Raw genomic sequence first — 13,249 nt, 5'->3', positions numbered from 1 at the left:
CTAGTCCTGGATCACAGCAGAGAGGTTACCCATCAACCCTTCACTCTGTCTAGTCCTGATCACAGCAGAGAGGTTACCCATCAACCCTTCACTCTGTCTAGTCCTGATCACAGCAGAGAGGTTACCCATCAACCCTTCACTCTGTCTAGTCCTGATCACAGCAGAGAGGTTACCCATCAACCCTTCACTCTGTCTAGTCCTGATCACAGCGGAGAGGAGAACAGCAGAGAGGTTACCCATCAACCCTTCACTCTGTCTAGTCCTGATCACAGCAGAGAGGTTACCCATCAACCCTTCACTCTGTCTAGTCCTGATCACAGTGGAGAGGAGAGCAGCAGAGAGTTTACACATCAACCCTTCACTCTGTCTAGTCTTGATCACAGTGGAGAGGAGAAAGGCAGAGAGGTTACCCATCAACCCTTCACTCTGTCTAGTCCTGATCACAGCAGAGAGGTTACCCATCAACCCTTCACTCTGTCTAGTCCTGATCACAGTGGAGAGGAGAGCAGCAGAGAGGTTACCCATCAACCCTTCACTCTGTCTAGTCCTGATCACAGCAGAGAGGTTACCCATCAACCCTTCACTCTGTCTAGTCCTGATCACAGCAGAGAGGAGAACAGCAGAGAGGTTAGACTGTTTCCAGGTATATGAAGTACCTCTCCCCCTACCAATGTAGAACGAAGGGTCTGAGCTCCATACTGTTTAAGTAAAGTAATACAACCACTGTTGTTATAAACAGTTTCATATAAATGTACAGCTATGATGTTGTTTACTATTATTAACACTTAACACTACATTTTGTATAGGTTGGCTGTTAACAGTCACCATCTGTAATACATGACATAATGTAACCTTGTTAACAGTCACCATCTGTAAGACATGGCATAATGTAACCTTGTTAACAGTCACCATCTGGTAATACATGACATAATGTAACCTTGTTTAACAGTCACCATCTGTAATACATGACATAATGTAACCTTGTTTAACAGTCACCATCTGTAATACATGACATAATGTAACCTTGTTAACAGTCACCATCTGTAATACATGACATAATGTAACCTTGTTTAACAGTCACCATCTGTAATACATGACATAATGTAACCTTGTTAACAGTCACCATCTGTAATACATGACATACTGCAACCTTGTTAACAGTCACCATCTGTAATACATGACATAATGTAACCTTGTTTAACCGTCACCATCTGTAATACATGACATACTGCAACCTTGTTAACAGTCACCATCTGTAATACATGACATAATGTAACCTTGTTAACAGTCACCATCTGTAATACATGACATACTGCAACCTTGTTAACAGTCACCATCTGTAATACATGACATAATGTAACCTTGTTTAACAGTCACCATCTGTAATACATGACATAATGTAACCTTGTTTAACAGTCACCATCTGTAATACATGACATAATGTAACCTTGTTTAACAGTCACCATCTATAATACATGACATAATGTAACCTTGTTTAACAGTCACCATCTGTAATACATGACATAATGTAACCTTGTTTAACAGTCACCATCTGTAATACATGACATAATGTAACCTTGTTAACAGTCACCATCTGTAATACATGACATAATGTAACCTTGTTAACAGTCACCATCTGTAATACATGACATAATGTAACCTTGTTAACAGTCACCATCTGTAATACATGACATACTGCAACCTTGTTAACAGTCACCATCTGTAATACATGACATAATGTAACCTTGTTAACAGTCACCATCTGTAATACATGACATAATGTAACCTTGTTTAACAGTCACCATCTATAATACATGACATACTGCAACCTTGTTAACAGTCACCATCTGTAATACATGACATAATGTAACCTTGTTAACAGTCACCATCTGGTAATACATGACATACTGCAACCTTGTTAACAGTCACCATCTGTAATACATGACATAATGTAACCTTGTTAACAGTCACCATCTGTAATACATGACATCATGTAACCTTGTTAACAGTCACCATCTGTAATACATGACATAATGTAACCTTGTTTAACAGTCACCATCTGTAATACATGACATAATGTAACCTTGTTTAACAGTCACCATCTGTAATACATGACATAATGTAACCTTGTTTAACCGTCACCATCTGTAAGACATGACATAATGTAACCTTGTTTAACAGTCACCATCTGTAATACATGACATAATGTAACCTTGTTAACAGCCAAGATGACACAAGCATTATTGCATTCTCTTGCAGTGAAATGTTGTGAAATGTCCTCCTCATGCTGTTCCTGTTCCCTTCCTACAGGTATATGAAGTACCTCTACCCTTACGAATGTGAAAAGAGGGGTCTGAGCTCCCCCGGAGAGCTCCAGGCAGCTATCGACAGTAACCGCCGCGAGGGGCGTCGTCAGAGCTACGGGTCGGCCATCTTTAACTACTCTCCAGCGGGGACTCCCTCCGTCCTCTCCTCCCCCAAGATGAGCATGTCTCATCTGGCCATGTCCACCTACAACGGAGTACACCTGACCCAGGGACACAACATCAAGAAAGGTGAGACACAGAGTACTTTACTTCCTGCTTCCTGTCATGTGACAAGAAGAGCCTGCTATTGTAACGTTCGTTCTCCTCCTCGTCCGAGGAGGAGCAAGGATCGGACCAATATGCAGCGAGGTATGAAGACATAAATTATTTATTTAAAGAAAGACGAACACGAAAAAACTCTTAACAAACTACAAAACAATAAACGACGTAAACAGACCTGAACATGAGAACTTACAGACAACGAAGAACGCACGAACAGGAACAAACTCACAAACAGTCCCGTGTGGCATAAACACTAACACGGGAACAATCACCCACCAACAAACAGTGTGAACAGCCTACCTTAATATGGTTCTCAATCAGAGGAAATGTAAAACACCTGCCCCTGATTGAGAACCATATCAGGCTAATTGAAAAGAACCCAACATAGAAACACATAACATAGAATGCCCACCCAGCTCACGTCCTGACCATACTAAACAAAGACAAAATAAAGGAAATAAGGTCAGGAACGTGACAGCTATGCTGCTGCCGTGGTAGAGGTAAAGATCCATCAATTAAAATGAGATGTAGTTGCTTGGTATGGATGTGGTTGGTTCACTCCAGGCTCACTGAGCAGCCATTTTAAACATGAAATGAAATAGTATGAATGAAATAGAATGACAAAAAAAGAAATGTGGCGGTTTGTCTGGGACTCATTCAGCCTGACCCCCCTCTACTCAAAACCACACCATTTCTACTTATTTATTTTACCTCATAATGCTGCCACACCATTCAGTTCTTCATTTTACCTCATAGTGCTGCCACACCATTCAGTTCTTCATTTTACCTCATAGTGCTGCCACACCATTCAGTTCTTTATTATACCTCATAGTGCTGCCACACCATTCAGTTCTTTATTTTACCTCATAATGCTGCCACACCATTCAGTTCTTTATTATACCTCATAGTGCTGCCACACCATTCAGTTCTTTATTTTACCTCATAGTGCTGCCACACCATTCAGTTCTTTATTTTACCTCATAGTGCTGCCACACCATTCAGTTCTTTATTTTACCTCATAGTGCTGCCACACCATTCAGTTCTTTATTTTACCTCATAGTGCTGCCACACCATTCAGTTCTTTATTTTACCTCATAGTGCTGCCACACCATTCAGTTCTTTATTTTACCTCATAGTGCTGCCACACCGATCAGTTCTATATTTTACCTCATAGTGCTGCCACACCATTCAGTTCTTTATTTTACCTCATAGTGCTGCCACACCATCCAATTCTTTATTTTACCTCATAGTGCTGCCACACCATTCAGTTCTTTATTTTACCTCATAGTGCTGCCACACCATTCAGTTCTTTATTTTACCTCATAGTGCTGCCACACCATTCAGTTCTTTATTTTACCTCATAGTGCTGCCACACCATTCAGTTCTTTATTTTACCTCATAGTGCTGCCACACCATTCAGTTCTTTATTTTACCTCATAGTGCTGCCACACCATTCAGTTCTTTATTATACCTCATAGTGCTGCCACACCATCCAATTCTTTATTTTACCTCATAGTGCTGCCACACCATTCAGTTCTTTATTTTACCTCATAGTGCTGCCACACCATTCAGTTCTTTATTTTACCTCATAGTGCTGCCACACCATTCAGTTCTTTATTTTACCTCATAGTGCTGCCACACCATTCAGTTCTTTATTTTACCTCATAGTGCTGCCACACCATTCAGTTCTTTATTTTACCTCATAGTGCTGCCACACCATTCAGTTCTTTATTTTACCTCATAGTGCTGCCACACCATTCAGTTCTTTATTATACCTCATAGTGCTGCCACACCATTCAGTTCTTTATTTTACCTCATAGTGCTGCCACACCATTCAGTTCTTTATTTTACCTCTTAGTGCTGCCACACCATTCAGTTCTTTATTTTACCTCATTGTGCTGCCACACCATTCAGTTCCTCTTCCATCAACAGATAATTCTCACCAACACAAAGCAAGATTTAATGTACTGCAATATCTATTTGAGAGACAAGATAGCGTGATAACACCTACCACAGAAGGAGAAGTTAGAGTTATTTTCATGGGTTGAATGATTTCACAATCACTGCTCCCCACCAACACACAAAGGCACACTGCCGTCCATTCACTCGCATTAAACCTGTGGGCAGTCTGGTCATCGCTTGGAAGAGGAAACGTCTTGCAAGACTTCCTCATACTCATGATGCCCTGCTGCCAATTTCCTCGCTGCATCACAGAGAGAGAGAGAGCGAGAGAGAGAGAGAGAGAGAGAGAGAGAGGGGGGGGGAAGTAGAGAGAGAGAGCGAGCAGTGTGAGTTGCAGCTTGTAGTATTGCACCATAGGGATAGCCTAAGTACCAGTCTGTTTGTACTCTATAGCCAAATCTTTTTCACTCTGACATTTCAAGCCAGAGTATAACCATTAGTGTAACGATAGTCTATGTCGTCCTCCTCATCGGACGAGGAGAGGCGAGAAGGATCGGACCAATATGCAGAGTGGTTGGTTTCCATGGTAATTTAATAACACGAAAACAAATATGCGATACAAAATAACAAAATGAAACTACCGTGACAGTCCCGTGTGGCGAAACACTAACAAGGAACAAACACCCACAAAACACACGTGAAACCCCGGCTGCCTAAGTATGATTCTCAATCAGGGACAACGATTGACAGCTGCCTCTGATTGAGAATCATACCAGGCCGAACACACAAAACCCCAACATAGAAAACAACACATAGACAACCCACCCAACTCACGCCCTGACCATACTAAATAAATACAAAACAAGGGAAAACAGGTCAGGAACGTGACAATTATTGAGTTCCTTAATGCTTCTACTGCCATCCATAATCACTTCTACTGCCACCCATAATCACTTCTACTGCCATCCATTATCACATCTACTGCCATCCATAATCACTTCTACTGCCACCCATAATCATTTCTACTGCCATCCATAATCACTTCTACTGCCATCCATAATCACTTCTACTGCCATCCATAATCACTTCTACTGCCATCCATAATCACTTCTACTGCCATCCATAATCACTTCTACTGCCATCCATAATCATTTCTACTGCCATCCATAATCACTTCTACTGCCATCCATAATCATTTCTACTGCCATCCATAATCATTTCTACTGCCATCCATAATCACTTCTACTGCCATCCATAATCACTTCTACTGCCATCCATTATCACTTATACTGCCATCCATAATCACTTCTACTGCCATCCATTATCACTTCTACTGCCATCCATAATCACTACTACTGCCATCCATTATCACATCTACTGCTATCCATAATCACTTCTACTGCCATCCATAATCACTTCTACTGCCATCCATAATCACTTCTACTGCCATCCATAATCACTTCTACTGCCATCCATAATCACTTCTACTGCCATCCATAATCACTTCTACTGCCATCCATTATCACATCTACTGCTATCCATAATCACTTCTACTGCCATCCATAATCATTTCTACTGCCATCCATAATCACTTCTACTGCCATCCATAATCACTTCTACTGCCATCCATAATCACTTCTACTGCCATCCATAATCACTTCTACTGCCATCCATAATCACTTCTACTGCCATCCATAATCACTTCTACTGCCACCATTATCACATCTACTGCCATCCATAATCACTTCTACTGCCATCCATAATCACTTCTACTGCCATCCATAATCACTTCTACTGCCATCCATAATCATTACTACTGCCATCCATAATCACTTCTACTGCCATCCATAATCACTTCTACTGCCACCCATTATCACATCTACTGCCATCCATAATCACTTCTACTGCCATCCATAATCACTTCTACTGCCACCCATAATCATTTCTACTGCCATCCATAATCATTTCTACTGCCATCCATAATCACTTCTACTGCCACCCATAATCACTTCTACTGCCACCCATTATCACATCTACTGCCACCCATTATCACATCTACTGCCATCCATAATCACTTCTACTGCCACCCATAATCACTTCTACTGCCACCCATAATCACTTCTACTGCCATCCATTATCACGTCTACTGCCACCCATTATCACATCTACTGCCATCCATAATCACTTCTACTGCCACCCATAATCACTTCTACTGCCACCCATTATCACATCTACTGCCATCCATAATCACTTCTACTGCCACCCATAATCACTTCTACTGCCACCCATTATCACATCTACTGCCATCCATAATCACATCTACTGCCATCCATAATCATTAATACTGCCACCCATAATCACTTCTACTGCCATCCATAATCACTTCTACTGCCATCCATAATCATTTCTACTGCCATCCATAATCACTTCTACTGCCATTCATAATCACTTCTACTGCCATCCATAATCATTACTACTGCCATCCATAATCATTACTACTGCCATCCATAATCACTTCTACTGCCATCCATAATCATTACTACTGCCATCCATAATCATTACTACTGCCATCCATAATCACTTCTACTGCCATCCATAATCATTTCTACTGCCATCCATAATCACTTCTACTGCCACCCATAATCATTTCTACTGCCATCCATAATCACTTCTACTGCCATCCATAATCATTACTACTGCCATCCATAATCATTACTACTGCCATCCATAATCACTTCTACTGCCATCCATAATCATTTCTACTGCCATCCATAATCACTTCTACTGCCATCCATAATCATTTCTACTGCCATCCATAATCACTTCTACTGCCATCCATAATCATTTCTACTGCCACACATAATCATTTCTACTGCCATCCATAATCATTTCTACTGCCATTCATAATCACTTCTACTGCCATTCATAATCACTTCTACTGCCATCCATAATCACTTCTACTGCCATCCATAATCACTTCTACTGCCATCCATAATCACTTCTACTGCCATCCATAATCATTTCTACTGCCACACATAATCATTTCTACTGCCATCCATAATCATTTCTACTGCCATTCATAATCACTTCTACTGCCATTCATAATCACTTCTACTGCCATCCATAATCATTTCTACTGCCATCCATAATCACTTCTACTGCCATTCATAATCACTTCTACTGCCATCCATAATCACTTCTACTGCCATCCATAATCACTTCTACTGCCATCCATAATCACTTCTACTGCCATCCATAATCACTTCTACTGCCATCCATAATCATTACTACTGCCATTCATAAGCAGTTTGTGACCATGTCAATTCCTACAGTAGCCTACAGAATGCTCATTCTGGGGTTGAAAACAAAAGACGAATTTCTGAGATCCGAATGAAAGAAAAATGGACAGTAAATCAATAAAGTATATTTTTTTCTTTGTGTTCCCTCAGAGGATGGCCTGATGTCGGGAGGTCTGTCGGGCCGTGTTGGGGAGATGCCCATGTCTCTGGGAGGGCACCACGGGGCGGCTGCAGGACAGGCGGCTGCAGCGGTGCAGGCTGCAGCGTTGGAGCAGCTGAGGGAGAAGCCGGAGAGCGCGGAGCCGCCAGAGAAGAAGAGGATGTTGATGGATCAACAGAGACTCGCGCAGCATGCGCTTCAGCAGAACCTCCTCGCCATGGCAACACGACTGCCCGTGAACATCAAGTCAAACAACAGAGGTGAGAGGATCAGAGGTAATATAACACTTTATTAACTTTCAAACGCATATTATTACATTACGTGTGTAGTGTATCTATATGGCTGAGAGGCTGAGCGATGAGACAAAGCAACACAGTTACGTTATTAATTGTGGATAAAGCTACACAGTTACGTTATTAGTTGTGGCTAAAACACAGTTACATTATTAATTGTGGATAAAGTAACTTACGTTATTAGTTGTGGCTAAAGCAACACAGTTACAATAGAGGGGCCCTTTGCAACACAGTTACGTTATTAATTGTGTATAAAGCTACACAGTTACATTATTAATGTGAACACATTATTAGGTCCCTACAGTGCTGTAAAATTGATGCAATTATGATGTATAACTGTGACACACGCATGAATCATTTCAAAACACCCCCCCCCGAGGAGCACATGGAGATCAGCGCGTGTCATTTAGAGATAACGCCCTCCCTAGAATCTAGTGTGTTCTGTAACACACCCTAAATCCACCTGTCAAGCTAAACCCACATTTCATCGGCGGTTGTTAAAGAGTTGAATATAAACCAACAATAACACTGTATCCTTGAGTAGGTTGGAGACTGAGTGATTTATATACAACACATGCTATATGTCAGTGATACTGTTTGTCCTCTACTATTATATAACTGGGGGGGGGGGGGGGGGGTGTAGCTGTGTAGCATAGTGGTGGTATGTCCACATCAAGTAATCGTATTTCACCATATGATAGTTGGCGTATCATGGTGAAATACCTGAGCCACTAACGTAACACATCATTAATCAAACCATCTGGTGTCTTGATAAAAAATCTGCAGTCTGGTGTCTTGATAAAAATCTGCAGTCTGGTGTCTTGATAAAAAATCTGCAGTCTGGTGTCTTGATAAAAAATCTGCAGTCTGGTGTCTTGATAAAAATCTGCAGTCTGGTGTCTTGATAAAAATCTGCAGTCTGGTGTCTTGATAAAAATCTGCAGTCTGGTGTCTTGATAAAAATCTGCAGTCTGGTGTCTTGATAAAAATCTGCAGTCTGGTGTCTTGATAAAAATCTGCAGTCTGGTGTCTTGATAAAAATCTGAAGTCTGGTGTCTTGATAAAATCTGCAGTCTGGTGTCTTGATAAAAATCTGCAGTCTGGTGTCTGATGACTGTTGTGAAGAAATACTACTTCCTTACCAGAGGGGAAAATACTAGAAGTCATGAGTCAGAAGCTGCAGCCGGCCGTCCGCCCGCCCGCCCGCTCTGTTGATGGTTCTCAGCGTGGCGGTGTTTACGACAAGCCATAAATCATACATCACTGACTAATAGAGACTGAAGGAAGAATGAGGGGCCTATCTGCTCAGGTGTGGTTTCATCTCTCTCTGCATGACTGTCTCTCAGGGATTAGTTATAATAGTGGGCTTTTCTCCGAAAGCTTAATGGTAGAATGAGTCAGAATCTTTCACTGGTTAATTCCTCTGCCGGCCAACCCGACCGGTCTGGCTGGGCTGCAACCCAACATGTAAACAGTAATTTACAGATGTCATCACAACACTATTATTAAATACGCCAGGCTGGGGAACGCCTGCAAAATCATCTGTAATAGTGATGCTGCTTTGAAATAAAGGTTTTAAAATCTAAACTTTTGAATGATACAGAAAATATAAAACGAACGATTTGATATTTAAACTGAAATTAAATAGTGTGTTTCTATGTTGTTATAATTTGGTTTGGTTTTTATTCGCCAAGCCTGGTTTTCACTACTATCCAAGTACACTACTATCCAAGTACACTACTATCCAAGTTCACTACTATCCAAGTACACTACTATCCAGGTACACTACTATCCAAGTTCACTACTATCCAAGTACACTACTATCCAAGTTCACTACTATCCAAGTTCACTACTATCCAAGTACACTACTATCCAAGTTCACTACTATCCAAGTTCACTACTATCCAAGTTCACTACTATCCAAGTTCACTACTATCCAAGTACACTACTATCCAAGTTCACTACTATCCAAGTTCACTACTATCCAAGTACACTACTATCCAAGTTCACTACTATCCAAGTTCACTACTATCCAAGTTCACTACTATCCAAGTTCACTACTATCCAAGTTCACTACTATCCAAGTACACTACTATCCAAGTTCACTACTATCCAAGTTCACTACTATCCAAGTTCTCCTGCCTGCCTGCTATGATTCATCCGTCTGTCACAGTCTCCTCAGGGAGATCACCCATTGGCCATAACTGACATGTACAAATCACTGCTACATCTGTTGACAGCTCTGTCTCTCTCTCTCTGTCTCTCTCTCTCTCTCTCTCTCTGTCTCTCTCTCTCTGTCTCTCTCTCTCTGTCTCTCTCTCTCTGTCTCTCTCTCTCTCTCTCTCTCTCTCTGTCTCTCTCTCTCTCTCTCTCTCTCTGTCTCTCTCTCTCTGTCTCTCTCTCTCTCTCTCTCGCTCTCTCTCTCTCTCTGTCTCTCTCTCTGTCTCTCTCTCTCTGTCTCTCTCTCTCTCTCTCTCTCTGTCTCTCTCTCTCTCTCTCTCTCTGTCTCTCTCTCTCTCTCTCTCGCTCTCGCTCTCGCTCTCTCGCTCTCTCTCGCTCAGAACTCTTTAATAAACTGCTCCGTAACCTGTCCCTCTAGGAGTTATCGCCATTACTCTGCCGAGCGCTTCTCTCCTGCTCCTTGTGTTCCCTTTTTAAATGTTCATATTGAGTTTTCCTCTCTCTCTCTCTCTCGCCTCCTGACAGATGATAGACAAGAGACTCCATTGAACCTGTCTACCAGCGGCATTAGCAGCATCAACATGTCGATAGAAATAAATGGAGTTGTCTACACAGGTAAATAGATGGAGTTGTCTACACAGGTAAATAGATGGAGTTGTCTACACAGGTAAATAGATGGAGTTGTCTACACAGGTAAATAGAGGGGCCGTTTGCCGTTTCAGGCAGGAAATTCAATACGTTATAGCAGCGCCCTGGCGCTTAGTCCTCCATGCAATTTGATGTCTTTGCTATAAAATCCATCGTAATGAAGTGGCAGTCCAATAGAGTTTACATTTTTTTTTATATATCTCAGAATTTGAGGCTGGGAGGTCGAGGGGGTTTATTGTTTTAGATGTACCAGGGATGGGAGGCTGGGAGGTCGATGGGGTTTATTGTCTTAGATGTACCAGGGAGAGAGGCCAAGGCGGTTTCCCCTCAACTCCTCCCGCCCCCTCGCACACCACCTCCTATTCTGCCTTCTAGTGATGTGTCGTTCGCCGAACGAGTCTGCTCTAAGAGCCCGGCTCTTGTAGGTGAACGTTGGGAGCCGGCTCGCTTATCGGAAGAGCCGAATCTATTTATAAAAAAATAAGATATGAATAATCATAAAATTTAAATGAATATAATTAACTAATTCAAAGAACGAAAAAAATGTATAAAATAATATAGGCCTAAATGCTCAAGTGCACACACAAGTGTTCTGACTGTCTGCTCAGACTAACAGCCTCACCTGTTGTTCCTGTCAATCCAACACGCAGTGTCAACCAATGAACCAAAGATGCGTGAGGGAGGGCCGAGCCAACTCACTCACACACTTAGCAGCCGAGGAGAGAGAGGAAGGACAGCTGTGAAAACAACAGCTGGAAAATGAGTCGGGGGCACAGTAGGATTTGGATGCATTTTAATAATGTAGACAATGTTAGAGCACAGTGTAGAATTTGCCAAAACAAAATCTCATATGAAGCCGGTTCTACGCACAACCTACACCGGAATATGCGAACTGTGCACCCAACTGTGAAGCTAGCTGTAGCGGAGCTTCGAGAAACTAGCGGGCCTGCTAGTGATAGTGGTGGAGCCAGCACCTCCACACGTGGAGATGTATCCACTCAGTCAAGTAGGCCTACTAGTGATAGTGGTGGAGATGTATCCACTCAGTCAAGTAGGCCTACTAGTGATAGTGGTGGAGATGTATCCACTCAGTCAAGTAGGCCTACTAGTGATAGTGGTGGAGATGTATCCACTCAGTCAAGTAGGCCTACTAGTGATAGTGGTGGAGATGTATCCACTCAGTCAAGTAGGCCTACTCTTACTTACTTACTTACTTACTTTATTGTCCCCATGGGGAAATTTTGTTGCAGTGTCATGTACACATTTAAAGTGGCGTTAAATACAAAACAAGATTGACAATACAACTTTCAATAACAGTCACGCACCAATAAAAAAATAATAATAGTAAGAAATAAGAAATAAAAAAAATAAAACATTTAAAACATTTAAAACAAAGACTAGCCTGCTGGCCTTAAGGTCAATGGGAACATTTGCCCGAGCTATTTAAGAGGGATATCACACCTAGTGATAGTGGTGGAGATGTATCCACTCAGTCAAGTAGGCCTGCTCCACGACCCACAGCAACGCAGTCTTCTATGAACCAGTTTATGTCAAAGTCTATGTCTGTTGCAAAACAAGGCCAAATTGATATTGCATTGGCTAAAATGATTGCCACCGATTTCCAGCCATTTTCGTTTGTGGAGGACAGAGGTTTTAGAAATTATAGCAATAGTCTGAATCCAATGTACACAATTCCAAGCAGGAAAACCCTTTCAAAATCACTTATTCCACAACTGTACGAGAGCACACAGGCTTCAGTGCGGGAAAGAGTCCAAAAAGCTACTGCAGTTTGCCTTACCACTGACTGCTGGACATCAAGGGTAACCACTTCTTACATGTCGGTTACATGTCACTTCATTGAAGATTTTTCGATGTCTAGCTGTCTTCTGGACTGCTTTGAGTTCAGCGACAGACACACCTCGGAGAACTTGGCAGAGGAACTGTTGAGAGTGGCCAGAGAATGGCAAGTAGATGGAAAAGTGGTCTGTTGTGTTAACGACAATACAGCCAACATAACCAAAGCCATGAACATTTTCAAACGGACCCATCATCCATGTCTTGCCCACACAATCAACCTGATTGTAAGAGATGCTCTGAAGGTGATGAAGCCCACTGTGGACGAAGTGAAAGCAGCTGTGGAATACTTCCACAGGAGCACAGTAGGTGCTGAAAAACTTA

General features: G+C 41.9%; 1 protein-coding gene across 2 annotated transcripts in view; it reads left to right on the top strand.

The window, feature by feature from the left end:
- The first annotated feature begins 1,957 nt into the window (after positions 1-1,957).
- Positions 1,958-13,249, top strand: part of LOC120059555 (AT-rich interactive domain-containing protein 3A-like) — a 29,956-nt gene continuing 18,664 nt past the window's right edge. Inside the window, exons 1-3 of one of the 2 annotated variants that reach the window (XM_039009767.1) lie at positions 1,958-2,555; positions 7,940-8,209; positions 10,949-11,038. In XM_039009767.1, the coding sequence (XP_038865695.1) occupies positions 2,285-2,555; positions 7,940-8,209; positions 10,949-11,038 (631 nt within the window). In that variant the 5' untranslated portion in view covers positions 1,958-2,284. Of the gene's footprint in view, positions 2,556-7,939; positions 8,225-10,948; positions 11,039-13,249 lie in introns of both variants that reach the window. The other variant, XM_039008988.1, reaches the window with a different exon arrangement.

Source organism: Salvelinus namaycush, chromosome 1 (assembly GCF_016432855.1).
Source record: "Salvelinus namaycush isolate Seneca chromosome 1, SaNama_1.0, whole genome shotgun sequence".
Classification (NCBI taxonomy): domain Eukaryota; kingdom Metazoa; phylum Chordata; class Actinopteri; order Salmoniformes; family Salmonidae; genus Salvelinus; species Salvelinus namaycush.
Note: the sequence above shows the minus strand (reverse complement) of the source record. Positions and strands in the feature narration are given on the sequence as shown.